At 51.8% G+C, this 19,212-nt stretch overlaps 9 protein-coding genes across 9 annotated transcripts; 4 read left to right on the forward strand and 5 right to left on the reverse strand.

Moving 5' to 3' along the window:
* Positions 1–472: 472 nt before the first annotated feature.
* Positions 473–2,084, forward strand: K460DRAFT_366571 (FAD/NAD(P)-binding domain-containing protein). Its single transcript, XM_040933401.1, has one exon. It carries the CDS (start codon positions 566–568, stop codon positions 1,874–1,876), a length of 1,311 nt encoding a protein of 436 aa, XP_040788286.1. The 5' UTR covers positions 473–565; the 3' UTR covers positions 1,877–2,084.
* A 312-nt stretch (positions 2,085–2,396) lies between these two features.
* On the reverse strand, positions 2,397–6,340 carry K460DRAFT_355505 (uncharacterized protein; the record flags this gene model as incomplete). The annotated part of the gene is made up of 4 exons (XM_040931885.1): positions 2,397–3,223; positions 3,276–3,720; positions 3,768–4,067; positions 4,121–6,340. The coding sequence occupies 4 exons, from the start codon at positions 6,338–6,340 to the stop codon at positions 2,397–2,399; spliced, it is 3,792 nt and encodes a 1,263-aa protein (XP_040788287.1).
* Positions 6,341–6,740: 400 nt separating this feature from the next.
* Positions 6,741–7,960, reverse strand: K460DRAFT_366574 (uncharacterized protein). Its single transcript, XM_040933402.1, has one exon. It carries the CDS (start codon positions 7,599–7,601, stop codon positions 6,951–6,953), a length of 651 nt encoding a protein of 216 aa, XP_040788288.1. The 5' UTR covers positions 7,602–7,960; the 3' UTR covers positions 6,741–6,950.
* A 484-nt stretch (positions 7,961–8,444) lies between these two features.
* K460DRAFT_283115 (Rho-GTPase-activating protein 8) lies at positions 8,445–11,172 on the reverse strand (the record flags this gene model as incomplete). Its single annotated transcript, XM_040928628.1, has 5 exons — positions 8,445–9,289; positions 9,337–9,618; positions 9,672–10,836; positions 10,886–11,067; positions 11,124–11,172. 5 exons carry the CDS (start codon positions 11,170–11,172, stop codon positions 8,445–8,447), a joined length of 2,523 nt encoding a protein of 840 aa, XP_040788289.1.
* A 713-nt stretch (positions 11,173–11,885) lies between these two features.
* On the forward strand, positions 11,886–13,516 carry K460DRAFT_113812 (geranylgeranyl transferas-like protein type i beta subunit). The gene has a single exon (XM_040926573.1). It carries the CDS (start codon positions 11,999–12,001, stop codon positions 13,331–13,333), a length of 1,335 nt encoding a protein of 444 aa, XP_040788290.1. The 5' UTR covers positions 11,886–11,998; the 3' UTR covers positions 13,334–13,516.
* Positions 13,517–13,528: 12 nt separating this feature from the next.
* K460DRAFT_366576 (uncharacterized protein) lies at positions 13,529–14,455 on the forward strand. The gene is made up of 2 exons (XM_040933403.1): positions 13,529–13,794; positions 13,883–14,455. Exons 1-2 carry the CDS (start codon positions 13,594–13,596, stop codon positions 14,378–14,380), a joined length of 699 nt encoding a protein of 232 aa, XP_040788291.1. The 5' UTR covers positions 13,529–13,593; the 3' UTR covers positions 14,381–14,455.
* A 38-nt stretch (positions 14,456–14,493) lies between these two features.
* K460DRAFT_366577 (tropomyosin) lies at positions 14,494–15,527 on the reverse strand. Its single transcript, XM_040933404.1, has 3 exons — positions 15,485–15,527; positions 15,051–15,355; positions 14,494–14,967 (listed from the first exon to the last, which is right to left on the reverse strand). Exons 1-3 carry the CDS (start codon positions 15,500–15,502, stop codon positions 14,805–14,807), a joined length of 486 nt encoding a protein of 161 aa, XP_040788292.1. The 5' UTR covers positions 15,503–15,527; the 3' UTR covers positions 14,494–14,804.
* Positions 15,528–15,685: 158 nt separating this feature from the next.
* On the forward strand, positions 15,686–17,495 carry K460DRAFT_312432 (uncharacterized protein). The gene is made up of 2 exons (XM_040930219.1): positions 15,686–16,106; positions 16,158–17,495. Exons 1-2 carry the CDS (start codon positions 15,860–15,862, stop codon positions 17,255–17,257), a joined length of 1,347 nt encoding a protein of 448 aa, XP_040788293.1. The 5' UTR covers positions 15,686–15,859; the 3' UTR covers positions 17,258–17,495.
* A 452-nt stretch (positions 17,496–17,947) lies between these two features.
* On the reverse strand, positions 17,948–18,965 carry K460DRAFT_405971 (SWIB-domain-containing protein; the record flags this gene model as incomplete). The annotated part of the gene is made up of 3 exons (XM_040936908.1): positions 17,948–18,703; positions 18,757–18,899; positions 18,959–18,965. The coding sequence occupies 3 exons, from the start codon at positions 18,963–18,965 to the stop codon at positions 17,948–17,950; spliced, it is 906 nt and encodes a 301-aa protein (XP_040788294.1).
* Between the last annotated feature and the right edge of the window lie 247 nt (positions 18,966–19,212).

Raw genomic sequence — 19,212 nt, forward strand, 5'->3', positions numbered from 1 at the left:
AGAAAAAACTTATTTTTATAAATTTAGAATTTTAAAATAGTTTAATATATAATATTAATAGAGTTATTAAGTATTAAAAGTAGCTTTTTTCTATTTTTACTTTTAATATAACTTTATTAATATAAAGTATTAAACTAAACTAAAATTATAGAATTATAAAAAATACTTTTTTATATATTTTTTATATACAAAGTTTTTTTATATATATATTATTTATTAAGTTATTAAATAAAGAAAAATTTAATTTTTTGCTTTTTTACTAGTAAAAAGTGGTTCATCGGCTGAAATGGTTCATCGGCTGATCAGCCTCGGTAAGCCTCAGTATCATTTTTGGACCGCGCATGGATGCACGAGGTCGCTCCTGCAGCGGCAATGAAGACTATATATCAACAACTGTGCTCTTCTCAGAGCAGAGTATTCATACCCTTCATCCCTAAGGCTTTGACTATATTCTGCACGTTTACGGCTTCACCACAACCACAAACTAGCCATTTTAGTTCACAGGTAGTCCTACGGTTTAGGCACCCCTTGAGTCCTTCTCTTTCCAAGGCTTCACCAATACCATATGCACGTCCTAATCAGCGGAGCGGGCATTGCGGGACCCACGCTGGCCTGGTGGCTCGCAAAGACTGGCGCACGCATCACTATCGTCGAGAAAGCCCACTCACTCCTTTCACATGGACAGAATATCGATATAAGTGGCAGTGCGCGCACTATAATCAAGAAGATGGGGCTTAGGGACAAGATCCTAGAACTCAACACGACGGAGAAAGGAGCACAGTTCATCGATACAGACGGCAGGCCATTCGCATCTTTCCCAGTCAGAGAGGGTGGTGCTGCAGCGAGTCTGACTTCTGAATGGGAGATCTTGAGGGGAGATCTGGCCTCGGTGTTTTATGAAGCTACGAAAGACTTTCCGAATGTGGAGTACGTGTTCGGCACCACTATCAGCAAAGTCGTGTCGAACGACAATACGTCCGTCAAGGTCGAATTTAGCAATGGTCAAACTCAAGAATACGACCTGCTAGTCGCAGCAGATGGACAGTGGTCGAAAGTGCGAAAGCAGTGTTTCCCCCCCGAAGCCATCACTGTGATCGATAAGAACATGTACGTAGGGTATTGGACCATCCCGAGACTGCCCGTCGACAATGAATATTGGAATATCTACCAGGCTTTGGGATCGAGAATGGTTACCACCAGACCCGATCCCCACGGCACAATCAGAGCAATGGTCTCTCGCATGCCCTGCAACGCCGCGCAGAAGAAAGCATGGCAGGATGCTTCCAAGAGCGACGGACAGACACAGCAAGACCTCCTGAAGAAGGAGTTTGCAGATGCAGGATGGCAAGCGCATAGGCTGCTGGACGCCATGGATCAAGCGCCCGACTTCTACTTCCAAGCCATCCAGCAGATCAAAATGACAACATGGTCCAACTCTCGTGTCATATGTCTAGGAGACACCGCCTTTGCTCCCACTCCGCTGACAGGCATGGGTACATCCCTTGCGATTATCGGGGCATACGTTCTCGCGGGCGAACTCAGCAAATTGGACGAGAATGAACATCCGGCTCAAGCGCTCGAGGCATATGAGAAGAAGTTCCGCCCATTCGTCGAGGAAGTGCAGGTTATTCCATCTTTTATTCCGGGGGTGGCGCATCCAATGACCGCATGGAAAATATGGCTGTTCCAGGTCGTTGTGAGGGTGTTTGCTCTGCTTGCTTCTAGCTCATGGGTGGTGAAGTGGTTTGGTAAGAATGATGATGATGAAGACTTCAAGTTACCATTATACCCAGGGTGGGAGTCTGTAAGTGGGCAAGGGGTGGATCGAGAAAAAGGTGTAGGCGCGAGTGAGAGTAATGGATTGAGTGGAATATGATGGATATCTTCTACATACACAAATAATAACAAACTCTCCGCTCTAAAAGTACATCTACAGACCGACAATAGCTCCATGGGTGATACACGGACTTCGGCGCTTCTCAAAAAAACCTTTTAATTTCTGATCGTATAGAACTTCGGCCAATTTTGTCTAAACCCTTCGCTGTAATTTAGATATTTAAGCTCTACATCACACTTTCGATTAGCGACTATTTGAAAAATTCTTCTATAGCGCAGACGCTTCTTAGCTTTTTTCGCCCATCCTGAATTAAAGCTTTATTGGTGTGGTGGGGGGAGTATTCTGTCGCAACCTTGGACTCGACAGGTGGCAGTGCAATGATGTACTCTTGCATGCTTTGGTTCCTTCATTTTATGTGACCTTTGTTCATCTAATCTTTCTTTCCTTTATTCACGTCAGAGACAACCCAAAAGCATCGTAACTAGCCCGTGGACTCCATGCTAAAAATCATCACCAAACAAAAAGCATCGAGTCACCCCATCTTTATACATTGTACCTTCTATCGCCCAGGTCTTAGAACCTCCCAATCCCTCAAACTCTGCATGTCCTCAGGCTCATCATCCATTAAATTCCGGCCTCCTCCCCTTCTCCCACTGCTTCCATTACTCGCCATACTCAGACCTGTGCCCGTCCTTGGTGGGAGCGGCGGTTTTTCATCTCCGTCGATTAAGTTTTGAATTGGTTTCCTTGCTGTAGAACTGGGTGTTGCCATCGAGCGTCTCGGCGGAGGAGCTTGTGGCCGCCGTTCGGCTTCTGGCGAAGGCTCGTCCCGATACCTTTGCGCGGAGGTCGAGCTAGGGTGAGAGAGGAGCGACGGCTTCTTGTTGGGTATCGGTGGTGGAGCAGGTTTACGGAGAACTTGTGGTTGGTTCGACAGTGGGGGTTGAGACGATGTGAATGTGCCAGGCTGCGTAGGCCGGGAAGGAAGGCTTGGAAGAGAGTGTGTAGACGCGTTTGAAGCGGTGCGTCTGACATCGCCAATTGGGTCGCGACTGCTGTCATTATTTAGGATCTGCGCTGCATGGCCAGGGTAGAGTGGAACATTCAGCTTCCTAGCTATCGGGTTTTGTGTAACGGTTGATCCGCCTTGTCGCAAACCCGTTGTCGAGTGTGACGTCGAACCTGATGTATTTGTGTCATTGAAGTCGATTGTACGTGCTCGTTGCGAGCCTCTTGCTGGTGGAGGCTCCGGCCTGCCGTTACTTGTTATTTTCTTGACATCCACCCAATCAGGTTCCGGACTTGGTGTGAACGGATTACTCTGTCGATTCGGGTTGGGAATGTGATCGTTAGACGGTGGTTGGACGCGCGCTTTGGCCGGTAAACCTTGTAGAAAGGATGAGTACGGATGCCAACAGAGGAACAAGGAGTGATATACCATTGTCAATCCACCACTTCCGCCGATCCGAACTTGCAGGTGGCAGCCCTGGTTCTATGCTATCATACCCAATCAGATCCTCATCATCCGATTCTTCTTCGCCCAATTGTCCTCCAGCTCTAGTATCCCCTACGACTTCTCTTCGTTGCCGGTACAGAGCCGCCTTCAACGCGTCCTTCTTCTTATCATCGACTCTTTGAACTAGGACTTGAAACGTCGCATAGACAGGTCGATGATCGGAAAACTTTAGCGGCGCTGCGTCATAATGGATTTGCCTAATGTTGTCGCCTTTGCGCAACACACGGTCGCACCAGGCCGGAATGCGTGCTTTTTCAGAAGTATCGTATTGGTCACTGTTGAGGTCATACTTGTAGGTGGGTGGAAAGGTGATTCGGGCTTCAGAGTAGTAGGGGAAGGTCAGACCGGCAACCATTTGTAGATTAAGCTGGCTATGTTAGCATTATCTCTCACAGTCACTAGGACTATGCTCACCTGATCGTTGTCGTACAAGGTCTCGAGGTCATTAACGTGGCACAGTCTTTGGACCTTCTCATTACCAAGGCCAATGCGGTAGTTGAAGTCACCCAGCCAGATCACTGTTTCATGATCTTCTATCGATCGATTCCTCTGGAACCGCAGACCATGGCTGATGGTCTTATAGTCGCGGTTTCTTTCCTCATAGTTGGCGAAACCAGCGGCTAAATGTGCGGTGACCAGGCAGATCGAGGTGTTGGCGTACTCAAAACGGATAGCTACTGCTCCCTTATTACCAGCCATGCCGGACATGCCAGTCTACCACTCTAGTTAGTGTTATGCTGTGCAGGATCTCAATCACATTCTCTTACCTTCTTCAAACTACCCTCGACGTTTTTGATGTGCTTGAGGCAGTCAGATCTGACGAAGACGGACAAACTCGCACCGACGAGTTGTCCACCGCGAACGATCACATACTCGCCCTTCCCAAATTTCTCCGCATTATTGTTCAAACAGTTCCTCACCGCGTTCTCCCACAACTCCCGTCTAGCCGGGTCTGTCGACATGATCTGCTGAGGACTCAGATCAACAATCTCCTGAAAGCCCACAGCTACTATCTCAGGGCATTGCTGTGAGGGGTCGACATCCGGGCATAACCATGATGATAGGTCTTCCTTGATACCGCTCGTTTTACCGTTGAGATTGAAAGTCCCTACCAGCATGTTGATCATCTCCGTCTCCGAGTACTCTGCAGAACGCCTTGCAAGCTCTGCAACAACGTAATCGTTGATTGGATCGTAGAGATGGACTGGGACTTGGCCCATCATGCGCCCAAGAAGCACATCGATAGTGTTCTGCCGCCCTTTGTCGGCGAAGTTGTTGATGTACATACGCGTAGCGCTTTTGCGGGCATCTGCCAACGCTCCAGCTAAAGACATCTTTCCATGTCGCGTGAACGAAGACTTCAGCGCTCCCGTTCCAGCGTATATCCTAGATAACGCATCGCCATTGTCTGCCCACATGCTTGAATGTCTGGCCCAGAAATCTTGGGTTGCCTTCAAGGTTTTGTGATTGAGGAATATCTCCAGAGCCATCTTACTGATGATGGTCTGGACTAGATTCGTCCGATCCAGGCAGTCCAAGCAATTCGTTCTAAATACACCTTCTTGCTGTAATATCGTCATTGGCCGTCGGATGACGTAACTTTGTCCATTCGATCTAGCATCTTCCTCAATATCTTCAGAGAGATAGTAGTTGAAGCCTTCCGCAGAATCTTGAATCCATCGTGCAATCATACTAGCCATTTCATACCCGCCAGGTCCTCGTGTCTCGGCATGAAAGTCATATTCCGTAAGCTTGATTAGCTCGTGATCTCTATCGCCCCTCTCGCTGCCGTAATTCAAGGGGCTGTTCCTAACGTGACCTCGGTATCTGTCCGTCAATTCGATCTCGTTCGGTTTCTCGTTACTAAGCAGGTTTACTACATGTATTGCGCCATAGCTCAGCTCCAGGTTTTCAAAATGTTTATCAAAGGCGGGTTGCGTGGCTTCTGGAGACCGAGTGATAGTGATCTTTTGTTGCCCAGGAAGAAGACCGGACTGCTGTTCCCAGAAGATTGGGACGCTTCCTCGCACTTGCACGTATGAGAAGCAAGCCCCAGACGGTGCCCAATAGATGGTCTCAGTCTCCACGAAGTTGGCGACATTTCCATCATCGTCAATGCCTCGCGAGTTGAACCTCGTGCCTGCTCTTCTACACGACAATCTCGAAATGAGTGTCATTGACGACGGCGCCCCTGATCCTGTAACTTTTATAGGCGCAGAAGACGTGGGGACCGTGATCGTGAGCGCAAAGCCTCGGATGGCAGAAGTCAGGATTCCTGACGCATCCAACGCTTCCTTCTCCCTGGGCGCAAGCCTACTCCTGAAGTCTACCAACGGCTGAATCATGTACGAATTCCATAGGAAGCCAGCGTCCAAACTATCGAGAGACACTGTCACAGCGTCCGTTGTCCGGTCTTGTAACCGCCTCGTGAGATCGAAGTCCGAACTGTAGTAAAACGTCCCGCTACTCAACAGCTTCTTCAACGCCAAACACGGGTGTTCTAGCGGCGACTGTTCTTTTCTGCCTCCAAAGCCCATTTCATATCCCTCGTCATCTATTGTGTCTGTCGGATACGGATTGACTTCGTCGTTGAGGAGGGTATCGTAGCTCGAGCTGGTCAGGCAGTAGAAGCCTACAGAGTGTATCCTCTGCACCGTCTCGCCCGGCCGCACGGTTGCGACCTTGCTCGCGCCATTGACCACTACGAGAAATACGTCGCCGTTTACGGTAATGAGTCCTAGGGTGCCATGTGCGTTTACGGAGTGTAGTGCTCGGTACTCATTTAGGTCCACGTCTTCCAAGTTTGAAAACTCGACCATACAGCGCGTTGCGCCCGAGCCATTGCTACCCAGCGATGTTGAAGAGGCATTGAAGTTCCCAGTAAGCTCGGTGGACGAGGAGCTATGTCGTAGGACGAGGGCGTGGGTCGAGGTTGCGAGGGCGATTGCACGGTGTGGGTATTCTTTGATCAGAACGCGGATGGACATCGTCAGCGGTAGGCAACGGCGTGGTTGGACTTCCTGGACGATTCAACCATGTCCGGGGCGTTGTCGTACTTGTTTCCAAAAATTATGGAGTTCGCGTGAGGTGCAACAGTCGTGGTACGTAAGCACGTGTGCCCTGGTGGTCACACTCAGCTCAATAGTAATGTTGGCCTGAACTGAAAGCTGGAGACGAAACCACTCCACTGGTGCCCAAGCTACCACAGGGCTTCCCTGACAAAACGCTTATCAAGGTATCAAGGTTACTCGATGCGGAGATGAATTGGATGATCCAAAGAACCTTATATGACCCTTAGAGCTGTCTCAGAATCGGAATGCTCGGCTGAGTTCTTATTCGCCAGTGGTAGGTCCATTCAAGAAGAGGCAGTGACTTCATAATTGTCTAAGATGAACATGGATGAAATTGCTGAAACGGTAACTTCTCAATATGCTCGTCAATAAAACTCGATTGCGTAAATTTCATAACTGTGATATGCAACGCCATGCTAACGAAGATTCAAGCCAAATGCAAACGTCCGTTCGCTCTCAGATCAAAATGACATCGTGTAGCGAAAACAAAGGAACATCTCCACTAAAACTGTATGCACTACACTCATCACCTGTATTCCCTCCTCCTCCGCCCGTCATCCTCCACCATCGTGACCCTCGTATTAGTCTCCCTGTAGCTCCCCCGCGGGTCCTCATATCCACCCCTCGACCTACTCCTCTGCCTACTCCTACTCCTATCCCTTCTCTGATACCTTTCATAATGATCCGACTCTGACGGAGCAGGCTCCACGTATCTAAAATGCTCATATCGCGGATTGCTCTCCGGGCTATACGCCCTCTCGCGCCTAACCTCCCGCTCTCTATACACGTAGTCGCTTCTCCCCGGACTCGACGACCTACTCGTCACGCTAGACCGCGGCGAAACCTCGACATAGTGCGCGTTAGGCTGGTGCTGGTGGTGCTGGTGGTGGCTTGATATATGGCTCGGCGGTGCGGCTGGGTATGGCATCGGCTCTGGCGGCGGCTGCACAAAGACCGGGACAGGCTGCGGTGCGGGAATCGCAAGAGGTTTGGGAGTAGGTACGGCAATGTAAGAGCCTGAGGGTCGAGGAGAGGACTCGCGCACGATCTCGTTGCGAGAGTAGCGGCGGATCGACTGGTGGGAAGCGCGCCGCCGAGGCGGAGAGTGGTTGTTGCGCTGGACAACGCGGTAGGGGACGACGACCTCTTCGTCTTGCTTGACTTTGACAAGACACATGGTATAATTCCTTTTGTGAGCTCGTGCGATTTGCTCAAGTTTGTTAAGACACTGCGAATGCGATCGCAATGTGATTCGTGGGACGATCGCACGTGGGGGTTCGTTCAGGGACGGAACGGATGGGCCTACGGCGAGAGTCGAGCGCTGCGATCTTGTAGATGGCTTTAAAAGAGAGCCTCGACTACTCCGCGCGAAATGAACGACTGCTGATGATGTTAAGAGAAGGCGGAGGGTATGGACAGCAGCCAAACAAGTTGGGCCGGCAGCTGCCCAGCCACACTTTCGGCCCCCATGTCGAGTTCAATTTGCTCCGCCTTGGAATAGACCATGTGCCCGCTGACGACATGGCTCATCCTCACTGATCGGGCCCTAGCGTCTCCTCGTGCCATTTTAGCTTCAGGTACAAACCACAGGGGAGTGTACAGGGAGGAGGTTGTGAGATGAGAGAAGTAGCAAAGGCAACCAAAGGTCTGCTTGGTAATGTATGCCCGTCATCACATTGCTGCTACATAGACAGAAGAATCTGCCAAACGCTACCGCTTAATATGTTTACAGCAGTCAGATACAGCTCTCCCATAGTCTCCGTATACTGTCAATCCTTCGGTGCCTAAGCACCGCACTCTGTTGCTCTGTTGTCTTCTTATCGTCCGTGAATTCCTGACTCGTTGCCTCATTCCATCGTGTGTACTCGTCACGACGTTATGACCTAGGAGAACGGGTTCATGTCCACAACGCATGTGCAGATTCGGGATTGCCATGTGTGCAGATCTCCAAAGACAAGTAATGCTGTGATGCACTGTCTGTAATACAAGGAAATCCGTAATACCAGAACCAGGATCACTACTAATCATCCATGGGTTTGTCCTCAAGCGTGACACCTCGAGGCGCCGCTTCCTCGCTTCTCAAACTACCAGTAGAGTCCCTGTTGCCTCTCGCCATGCTACCCGCAGGCTTTCTGGGGAAAGGCACCCGGGTACTCGTCGGTGTTGAGAGCTCAACAGGGGCAGCAGGAGCAGAAGACTCTGTGGTACCATTCGTTGTTGCGCCGGCTCCCTCACCAGTAGGGCTATCGGGGTTTCCAGGCACCTCAAGAGAACCACGATTACCAGTGCTTCTTCGCGTTTCTGTGGGTGACGAAGTATTGACTGGGAAGCGAGTCTGACTCTTGTCGCGGCGGTGAGATCCGGTACCCCGAGGGCCAGGTGCAGGCGACGTGGCTCGAGGCGAACGTTGAGCGGCAATCGCGCGCTGGCGCTCCTCCATATTCGCACGACGATTGCTCTCATCGGTCGAGATGGCGCGCGGACGCTGAGCGCCCGATGCTGAGTGGGTAAGTGAGCTAGCACGCTTCAATTCTCCAAAAATCGCATCTTTGTGCGCAAACAAGTCTCGAACAAGGCGGTAGCTGTAACGCTCATTTATCGTCAGACTCGACTCCTGCTTGGGACGAAGGATGCATGGCGCAAGTGCGTTGGCCAGAGCCGTAACATAGGCGTCATCAGCTGAAGTCAGCTCGATGAGGCGAGTGAAGTGGGTGCAGATGGCGTCAAGTGTCGCGATGTTAGCGAGACGAAGTTGACCTAGTGTCGACTGCAGGACGGAAACGCGTGTGTCTTCCGAGACATCCGTGGCAGTTGTGCTGTAGATGGTCTTGACAATTTCGTAGACGTGCGATGAGACGAGTGAATCTGATACCGTTAGTCAAAGCCTCGAATGCCAACGGATACACACATACCGGGTAGCTCCAAAAGGTACAATTTGAGGACGCTAGCAACGATGGGTACGTCGTACTTCTCAAGTACTTCGTCGGAGAACCTCTTGCCCGTGTTGATCTCGGTCCTCAGGGTGTGCGTCTGCGCCAAGGGGACGTCAACGAGCCATATACCACGACGAGCCTCGTCTCCCTCTAGATCGGGATAGTGATTGTCCAAGAATGTGAGAATAGTCGTGATGAGGACGGGGACGCGCTTCTTGTCCGAACGAGCTCGAGCCTCCAGATCTACACCAAAGGTTTGTTCTGTGTCCATGTCAGCATAGGTGAAACACACACACATGTGAGGAGCGCCTTACCATCCACTGAATTATAGTAATTTTCATAGGTCAAAACCCTCGGGACAAACGGCCCTGTCCTGTAGTTCTCGAGCATGTATCGAAGATCGCCCAAAGGTTGAACTGTCTCCTGGAACAGCATCATTTTATCCACCGTGCTTTGTAGGCTAGGGATGACGTTACTAATAGCGCCAGAGAAGTCCAGGATGACGGCCTTGATGGCCTTTAGCCTGTCCAATTCACAGCGCTCCATGAACTTGAGATGATCCACCATGGCCTCTTCCAAGTTGCAGCGTAAAGAGTCGAGCTTCTTGACAGAGGCCTTGTAGCGCTCGTCAGATTCATGGGCTTCGCGTCTGAGCCTCTCTGCTGGGGTTTCATTGGGGAATTGATTGTTGAGTGGGTTCCAACCTTGGAGGTACTCTTGCACAGTTCCGACAGGAGAGTCTACTGTGTTGTCGGACGATGAATTGGACATGGCGGTAGATGAGCGAGTCAAAGGCTGCTTCTTCTCAGGCAATCCAGTGAGCTGGAATGCCTTGGTCTTCCACTGGTAGTTCATCCTGGAGCTGTTTGCAAACGTGTTGCCGACGTTGCCGATCAATCGCAAGAAGCCGTGGCCGACCAGGTCCTGCCCAATTCGCTCAGCGTAGCTTACGCTGGTAGCTGCCATGTGCTTCTGGATGTACTCGGTGATGTCGGAGCCGCTCGAGCAGTTCTGGTAGGTTCCGATGATTGGGACCTTGACCTCTCCAACCTTGATGTTGTCCAACATGTGCGACAGGATCTTCTTGACCTGGTCAGGCTGATAGGTTTCGTCGCCAAAGTCGATGGGCTCATCGTCCGTGTCCTCGGGCTCAGTCATTTTGATGGTAGGGACTTTCGCCTTGGGGCTTTGCGCTGCCTCGCTCTGTGGGTCCTGGAAGGCCAGCTTGTCCTCTTCTTCCAAGTCTTCTACCAATCTGCACTTGTTGTAGTACTGCGAGCGGAACTTGCGTACAGCGTCAGCTTGTCGGTCGTGGATCTTGATGCGCGATTGCAGATCATCTTGCGAGTTCTGGACGCGAGCAGCATGCGCCTCACACCAGCGACCGAATGGGTTCACAACGAGCTCCCGAATGTTGGATGCGATCTTCTTGTGGTTCGAGGCAGCGGCCTCCATCTCGGTGCGCACGCCCTCGTATGCCTATAATATGTCAGCCGTAGAGTCTACCATTTCCATGTACCCTACGCACCTTCCGGACGCTTGCGCCCTCATCTCTGTTGAAGCCTCCTGTTATGCGCTCGGTGGCTGAGGGTATCCCCGACAAGCTGTTGCCGTACAAGTCTTCGGCATCAGCTCGCATGCGGGCAACAGTGAGAATCTGCTGGTTCTCCTGCACTCCCTGCTGGAGCTTTCCGAAAAGCACGCCTAGGCCTGGGGGTAGTCAGTACATGGGGAGGGGAGCTGTAGGTAGCGTTGTTGGATCCTACCTCCCGCATAGTCGCTGGACCAGAAGGACGCAGCGAAACCCGTAGACATTGTGATGACGCCACCTGGATGCCAGCCCACGTAGGCTGTTGGTGATAGTGGGTATAGTAAGGCGCTATTGGGCGGGTAGTAGTATGACAGGTGTAGTTGACGTGGAGCAGTAGTAGTAGTAGTCTGGGGAACGCAAGCGCGGGTGTGCGATGGTGTAGCGTCGTGCGGCGGCCCACGTTCGGCGTCTTTGCTAGCAGGGCGCAATAGATGTATCTCAGTCGATGGTGATCGCAAGGGGTCGATGACGAGGTCCGAGGGGTCTGGAGGTGACTGAGGCACTTCAGGAGTGCTTTCTGCAGAGCCCAGCTGTGGCAGAGCTGAATGTCTCACGGACCCCTGCTTCAACCGTTTGTCGTGACAGGGACTCGTCAGGCAAGCCTTGCCCGGCGTGTCTTCGCTAGCGACGATATAAATAAATATCTATCCACCACTGTCAATTCAATCCACCGACCAAGCCCCTTGGCCGGCACGATAGTGGACCCAGGTCAGTTGCGGAGCAGAGTAATAAACACCATCACCGCCAGCGCGGAACACGACTGCTTCGTGGTATTCTTCCGTGGGGGTACGAGCCAGGCTCAAACACGCCGATACCACAGCTAGCACCCACCGTATGTCTGCGCCGTTCGCGCGACGTGCAACCAGCATCAAAGGTCCTATAGGCGACGGATGGGCTGTATAGACGCTAGTTGCTGATGATCCATTGACTCTCCCTACAGAAGCCAGCCTTGGTGAATAACCCCGCCATCCGTTCCAAAGCCCTCTGGAGGCACCGCAAGCTCGGTACAAGGGACCGTGCCCACGCTCTGAACCCCCCTTCTCACGGATCATGGCGCCAGCCATCTCAGAGACTCAACTCAACTATGCTCGCCATGTCAAGTACTGGAGGCGGAACTTGAAGACGCTGCTTCCGCACTTCTACACCAGCAATGACTCCAACCGTATGCTGCTGGCCCTCTTCACCGTTTCCGCACTCGACATACTAGGAGACCTGGACGCCGCTTTATCAGGCGAGGAGCGACAAGGATATGTCGACTGGGTCTACAGCTGTCAACTGTCTGAAGGAGGCTTCCGACCGTGGCCCGGCTCCAACTTTGGAGAGCTGAGGAATGCCGGAAATAAGAGATGGGATCCTGCACATATACCCGGGACTTTCTTTGCCCTCCTCACCCTGGTCGTGCTGGGAGACGACTTGGAGAGGGTGAAGAGAAGGGAGATTCTAGCATGGTTGGCCAAGATGCAAAGACCAGAGGGAAGCTTTGGGGAGACGCTCGGGGAGGATGGGTTTGTGTATGGAGGGAACGATTCTAGATTTGGATTCATGGCCACCGCTATTCGATGGATACTACGAGGTGATCTCGAGGGGCCCTACGACGGCATACCAGACATCGACGTAGACGCTTTTGTGAGCTGCGTCCGCGATGCAGAATGTTACGATGGAGGAATATCCGAGGCGCCGTACCACGAGGCGCACGGTGGATTCACCTGCTGTGCAATCGCTGCCCTGCTATTTCTCGATCGCCTTCCACTCAAGCCAGACCAAAAACCCGATGGCCGTCTCCGCGGAGTTACGAATGTTGCACAGACACTGCATTGGCTAGCATCCCGCCAGACGACGACACTTGACGAAGACGACGGCCTAGACACTTACAACGACGAGACAGACACATCAGAAACCTGTCACGATGCACATACTTTCGTCAAGCTGCGCACCTACCCGTCGGTACAAGCAGTGACGACTACGAAAGGCCAACCTCACAGCCACTTTGAGCTACAGTGGGTCGGCTTGAACGGTCGATGCAACAAGGTGGCCGACACCTGCTACGCTTACTGGACCTGCGCGCCTCTTCAGATTCTGGGTCGTCTCGACATTATCAACCAGGCCCCGATCCGAAAGTGGTTGCTCGATAAAACACAGCACCTCGTAGGTGGCTTTGGCAAGATCACCGGGGATCCACCCGATATGTACCACTCGTTCTTGGGCTTGATGGTCCTGGCTATGTTTGCGGAACCGGGGCTACAGTCTGTTGACGGAGCGTTGTGCATCACCGATAGAGCGAAGAGACATCTGGAATCGCTGCCGTGGCGGAAGGAGATTACCGGTGATGTTGATCTGCAGGATGAAAGCATAAGGCTCGCTGGTGGCAGAATGCAGGTAGACTGATTGTCCGTTTATGTAGTTATTAGACTCATTGTTGTAGAGTATAGAAGGCCTTTCCATGTCCGCAACTGACACTGTTACACTCACAAATGACTGTGGGCATCGTGATGAGGACAATTCATCGGCTAATCCTGCCCTTTCTGTCCGAGATACCAGATCCCTGCAACAATTTTCCAACTTGGCAACCTCTTCCGCTCAGCATTGCTAGTACACACCTTCACCACGCAATCACCCACGAACGAAAGCTACGGGAGTGCGGAACAATGCAGAAAGACAAAAAATCGGCACCGCCGTCTAAGAAGCGCAAGCTCGCCGTCACAGCCCCCGAAAATATCAGCTTCGACCCCGCCGCACGCGAAGAATACCTGACAGGATTTCACAAGCGCAAGGTAGCGCGCATAAAACATGCCCAGGAGGAGAATGCAAAGCGCGAGAAAGAGGAGAAACTGAGGTTTCGGAGAGAGGTACGCTACTGAGTTTCTCTGCTACTCATAAGCCGTTCACTTCGAGGTTTAGTGGCCTAGTAGCCTAGTAGCTAACCAGATAATGTAGCTGCGACAACAACGTAAAGTCGACCTAGAGAAACACGTCGAAGAAGTCAACAGACTAGTAAAGCAAGCAAATGGCGACATCAGCGGGCTTGCTGGGGCATCAGACAGTGAGGACGATGACGAGGACGATGACGAGGAAGAGTTTACAGGATTCCAAGAACCCGAACCGATCAATCAGGAAGACGAATACATCGACGAGGACAAGTACACGACAGTCACAATCGAGACGGTTAGCATAGACAGATCTGGCTTTACGACACCGGGCGGGACCACAGAGGAAGAGAAAGAGGCCGCCGCGAAGGCAAAGGATGGTGCCAATGAAGAAAAGAAGAAGCGAGTATGGACAAAGGAGTGGCCGAAGAGCGATAAGCCAAAGAAGAAGAAAAAGAAGTTTAGGTATGAGACCAAGATGGAAAGGAGAGCGGAACGTGCGAAGCAAGGAGCGAAGAAAAGGAAGCAGAAGGAGGCTCGAGAGAGCAGCGCCGCCGCCACCAAGTAGGTGTGTACTCAAGATACCCAATCTGTGGATTAGACCACCAAGGAATTGAACTGCTGTCGAGCAAGCATAGTATTGTCACTTTGATAAGCACTCATGTGAAGCCACTCATTCTGAAAGGGGAACAACACAATGGTTATTTGGATGAGATATGGAGTGGAGACCGCAAACTGTGAATCGCCTCGCTCAGGGATTATCTAAAGCGTACATGCCCGCCCAGCAAGCAGCACAGAGTAGGAGACTAAAATATGCAGGTAGGTGTATGGAAGGGTGTGTGATTCTGCCATCTATTCGAGTGTCCGCCAAAGCCGCAGCGAATCCATGTCATTGTACGCTCGACTCGACTCGACTAGATGAAAGTGACGCTCGACTCAATATTCCACTAGATACAGTCAACTACCGCAAAGGAGGGACCATGACTTGGAGATCAGATGTTACCGATCTCCTTGACAAAGTCATCCAGTTCCTTCTTGGTGTCGTCGTATTTCTTGGCCATCTCCTCGTACTTGGTTTCCCACTGGTCACGGGCCTGCTCGAGAGCTTGGACTTTTCGTTCGTAGTGTCCGGACTTGACGTCAGTTTGGCGGAGTCTAGGACACGTCAGCAAGTCATTCTCTCAAGCAATGTGCTCTTTTGTGCTGCACAAGGGCATGGGATTGGTAGGTTCACTCACGTCTCGTTGAGCGTACGAATCGTCCTGTCCGACTCCTCAGCTTCTTCCTCTAGAACTTGGATCTTGCGCTGCAGGCTCTCGGCCTGGGTACCGGCCTGAGCGCCTGCACCGGCTTCGTCCTTGTAGGTCTTGACTTGCGCTTCGAGTTTTTCAACCTCGCTCTCGAGCACCGAGTTCTTGTGTGACAAGGATGTAATCTCTTGCTCCTTCTGCGTCGTCTCCGACTCCAGCTGCTTGACCTTGACCTTGAGCTCTTCGGCGCGGGTGCTGCTCTCGTCTGCCTCGACGCGGAGAGCTTCCATGCGCTGTAGGGCAAGTCATGTTAGCTGGTTGGTACGCCAGGAGTGCATTGCGGCATGGCTAGCATATATTGGACGCTTCTCGCTGTGCCGCAGGAAAGGGAACGAGATGTGGCGGGGTAGCTAGAGACTCACCTTCTTGATCTGATCCATGATTGTGGGATGTGCGTGGCCTGTGGGGTAAGGAAGAGTGTGGGTGTATTTGGTTACAGAGCTCAAACAAGGGGATGAGGGCTTATGTAGGGGCGGATTGCGGCGGGTGTTTGTGGTTGTTGTCTGAGAATTGTGTCTCGTTGGCAGGCTGATAATGCGCGGGCATGGGCCATGGGCGCCGCTGCCGAAAGGGATAACTGACTACCCCCTGTTCACACGCCAAGCACCAACCACTGGCCCCCAAGCCCGGACCCTCTTGAGCTTGCCCATAGCAACCGGAGGTAAACAGACGAATCGCAGCGCTTTCGACACACGCACGACGACACCACGACTCGCTCAATGTAATTCATCCGCATCATGGCTACCCTCGCCGCAAACGACCAAGAGAATGCTGTCCGCCACTTGCACGCAGGCGCTGCTGGAAAGTCGCTCAATGCCGGCTTGAAGGGATTCAACGCCAAAACACCAGCAAACAAGGGCCCGAAAACGCCGTTCAAGCTCCCGCTCAATGACGAGAATGCCGTGAATAAAGCTGGAAAGTCCGTCTTGAAGACGAATGCTAAAGCTGTAAAATTGGACGAGAATGCCTTTGTCACGCCAGCTGGTGAGTAGTAGTGAATTATGAATACGCAGCCATGAAGACTAACTCGACTAGGCCCGCGAACTCGCGCGCCCCTGGGCATGAAGACGACGAATGCCAAAAGCAGAGCGTTCCAGACCCCCGCACCTCTTTCCTCCGCAAAGACCCAGAAAGTGAGCCCACGCCTGCGCCGTCCGAAAGTCAAGGTCCACCAACCCGAAGTCGACGTAGAATCTGAACATGACGTGCCAGAGGTCGAATACATGCCTCCAAAAGAGATTCCACTGGAAGATGACATGGACGATTATTTGCCAAGGGACTGGAAGGTCCCCAAAATCAGTCATGAGAGCATGACACGCGGGATCTGGGATGCTTACCACAACCCAATCGAGGACGATGGACGGACCCGCTACCAACGCGAGTTTGAGGACGAGGTGCAGAGGGAGCGGAAGAAGCGCGACGAGGAATTTGAAAACGTGTTTGAGGCACAGATGGCAAAGGACGATGCTGAAGCGATGAGGTACTTGGGCATCGCGGAGCCGAAGGAGGCACCAAAGCCCACCATTGCACCTAAAAGGACGACTCCTGGACTGTCAACAATGAGTGCAAGAATGGCCGCCACAGCTCTCTCGCCTACATCCAAGCCCAGCTATGCCGCCCCAACTGCGTCTGTAAAATCGCGCCTTCCTACTGTGCTCATCTCGAGCCGGAAGCCAACGAAGCCGCTTGTAGAGCGAGCAGCATCTCATCAGGCAACCGCCGTAGCAGCCTCAAGGAGCACCATCGGCTACGCTCAAGGCCGCGCAGGACGTACAGGTCTAGCAGCACGCAAACCGCTCTCTAACGTCACAAAGCCCGCACCATTTTCTGTCACCTCTCGACAGGTACCTACCACTTCATCTACACACAATCAGTCGACTGTTCGATCTCGTTCGGCCTTCTCCCGCTCAAGCTCAACTGCTACCGACGCTACTCTCGTCACGCCTCCACTGGAAGAGGAAACCTACCGCACCGCTGAGGAGATAGAGCGCGAGATGGAGCTGTTGATGCTTTCACGTCAGCTTGAGGGCGATAACGATGACGCGTGGACAAACAGCTTCAACAGCCAGCTACATGGAGATCCTCTTGATGAGGAGCTAGAGAACTTCCAGTTCCAGCTCCCTGAGGGCTTTTAGTCTTGCAGCATGGGTTGACATGGAGGGAGGCAGATTGTCACCATTTGCTAAGTTTTTAACAGTTTTGGCGTTATGTATTTGATACCTCTCTTTGCTCTCAAGCCTTTGGTTAGGACGGGCTTCCATTACTTCTTGCTAAGCATGGAAAGAGTATATAGCTGTTATGGCTAGTATGTCACTACTTTGTAAAACACAATAAATCATACTTGAATCATTCAGATTATTTCAAGACACTACTAAGTTGGCAATTATTTAATGCTTCAGAGTAAATGTTCCGAAGAAGCGATGCGTATCTCACATGCAACTGCCCCCAGCTCATACGCGAGCTATTTGAGTTTCTCGCGCAGGCCTGTTCCAAAAAATACCACGCATCCCAAAGTCCACGCGAGGACCTTCCTTTATCCAATTTTGCAAGCACCAAAAGAGAGCCAGCCAATACCCTAGACCAGAAATGCGCGCTGCCAGACACCAAGAATGCGCCATGCTGCTAAGATCAAACAAAACAAGTTGACAATGCACTGCCGGATGCGGAGTTGTGCAATGTCGTAAGTAGAGGGTCGATATCGTTGCGTGTAGATGTAAACCGTGCCGGAAGGCGCGACAAGGAAGCTTGTCGTCGGACGTGCAGCCTGTGGCAAGCCTAGGAGACTGAACTACACGCATGCCGCCGCCGCCGAGTCTGTATGTAGCCTAATTCACCTCGTCCACCGCATATAGATTCTGATTAAGGATTTTGTTCATAGTGAACATATGTACGCGGTCCTGCTTGAAGACAGCACGCATGGCGTCGTCGCACCGGATCTGTCGCTTGTCGCTCGGATCTTGCAGTTCACGCTCCTTGACGTATTCCCATATCTTCTTGACGGTTTGAGGGCGCGAGAGCTGGGTTTCGCCGAGGAGTTCGGAAAGTGCGGGAGAGAGTGCCATCGGTTTCTGTGGGCTCATTGTCAGGTTGTGATTCAAAAAGTAGGCAGTTGGGCTGGGATGGGTAAACCGTACGTGAAAACCTCCCTTCCGACTCGGGCTCTTCTTCTCCCCTCCACTACCAGACGCAATGTCACTGTCATCCTCATCCTTGACCTTGTTCGAGCTCTTCTTCTTAGTCTTCTTTTTTGGCGCAGGTGCCTTCCGCTTAGTGTTCCCGCCACGCGTCGACCGCATCCGCGCATTCTCTTCAGCCTGTAGTCTCGCTGCATAAGCTGCATCGTCGTCCTCGGCGACTTTGCTTTTCTTGACCTTCTTCTTCGGAGGTACGAAGTCTTCGAGCTCTGAGAGAGCAGATTCGTCGTCGGGTGATCGCTTGTGGTTTGAGGCGTCCGAGATGTCTCCATTGGTGGCCTTGGCGCCATTCTCGACGGTGGGGATGGGCTCTGAGGGTTCGGAACTGCCGTTCTGTTCTGAGTTGAACTTGTCGAAGCGCTGCATGATGAGTGCGGTGATTTGATCCTGTTACGAATCTTAGTATATACCACAGGGTATCCAGTCTAGCTACTCTGTACCTTTTGGTGCGTAGTATCATATTCGACTCGTTCTTGCAGTCCCTTCCGTATGCGCTTTGCAGAAATCGTGTTGAGGTCACTACCGCGTAAGATCTCGTCGATGATTGCCGAGTACGAGGCTTCGACTTCTGTGGGTAGTGGCTCTGCTCCATCAGATCAACATGTGTTCAGAACGCGTGATATATATCAAGCAGGAGCTTACCCGCCATGGTGGTGATGCTATTTCAATCCACCTCTGGAATAGCTTGAGGCCAGTGAATGCAAGAAGGCCGGGGATCGACTGCTTCGGTACGCAATGCAGGTGCGACTTGGTGAACTAAAGCAGCAGTGTTGGAGCTGAGAAGTCTGGGGCGTTGGGTATGGGTTTCTACCAATCGGGGGTGGGTGGTAAAGGAAGTCCAAGAAAGCGGATTGTTGGAAAAGTGGAGCAAAGCCCAAAGATATATGCAAAAGCTG

Source organism: Cucurbitaria berberidis (genome assembly GCF_010015615.1).
Source record: "Cucurbitaria berberidis CBS 394.84 unplaced genomic scaffold K460scaffold_3, whole genome shotgun sequence".
Lineage (NCBI taxonomy): Eukaryota > Fungi > Ascomycota > Dothideomycetes > Pleosporales > Cucurbitariaceae > Cucurbitaria > Cucurbitaria berberidis.

What these genes read in the sequence shown, in the direction of transcription:
- K460DRAFT_366571 (XM_040933401.1), top strand. Translation starts at nt 566, where the DNA reads ATGCACGTCCTAATCAGCGGAGCGGGCATTGCGGGACCCACGCTGGCC.
- K460DRAFT_366574 (XM_040933402.1), bottom strand. Translation starts at nt 7,601, where the DNA reads ATGTGTCTTGTCAAAGTCAAGCAAGACGAAGAGGTCGTCGTCCCCTAC.
- K460DRAFT_113812 (XM_040926573.1), top strand. Translation starts at nt 11,999, where the DNA reads ATGGCGCCAGCCATCTCAGAGACTCAACTCAACTATGCTCGCCATGTC.
- K460DRAFT_366576 (XM_040933403.1), top strand. Translation starts at nt 13,594, where the DNA reads ATGCAGAAAGACAAAAAATCGGCACCGCCGTCTAAGAAGCGCAAGCTC. An exon ending in AACTGAGGTTTCGGAGAGAG is followed by an intron (nt 13,795 to 13,882) that starts GTACGCTACTGA and finishes CAGATAATGTAG; the next exon opens with CTGCGACAACAACGTAAAGT.
- K460DRAFT_366577 (XM_040933404.1), bottom strand. An exon ending in ATTCGTACGCTCAACGAGAC is followed by an intron (nt 14,968 to 15,050) that starts GTGAGTGAACCT and finishes GACGTGTCCTAG; the next exon opens with ACTCCGCCAAACTGACGTCA.
- K460DRAFT_312432 (XM_040930219.1), top strand. Translation starts at nt 15,860, where the DNA reads ATGGCTACCCTCGCCGCAAACGACCAAGAGAATGCTGTCCGCCACTTG. An exon ending in TGCCTTTGTCACGCCAGCTG is followed by an intron (nt 16,107 to 16,157) that starts GTGAGTAGTAGT and finishes TAACTCGACTAG; the next exon opens with GCCCGCGAACTCGCGCGCCC.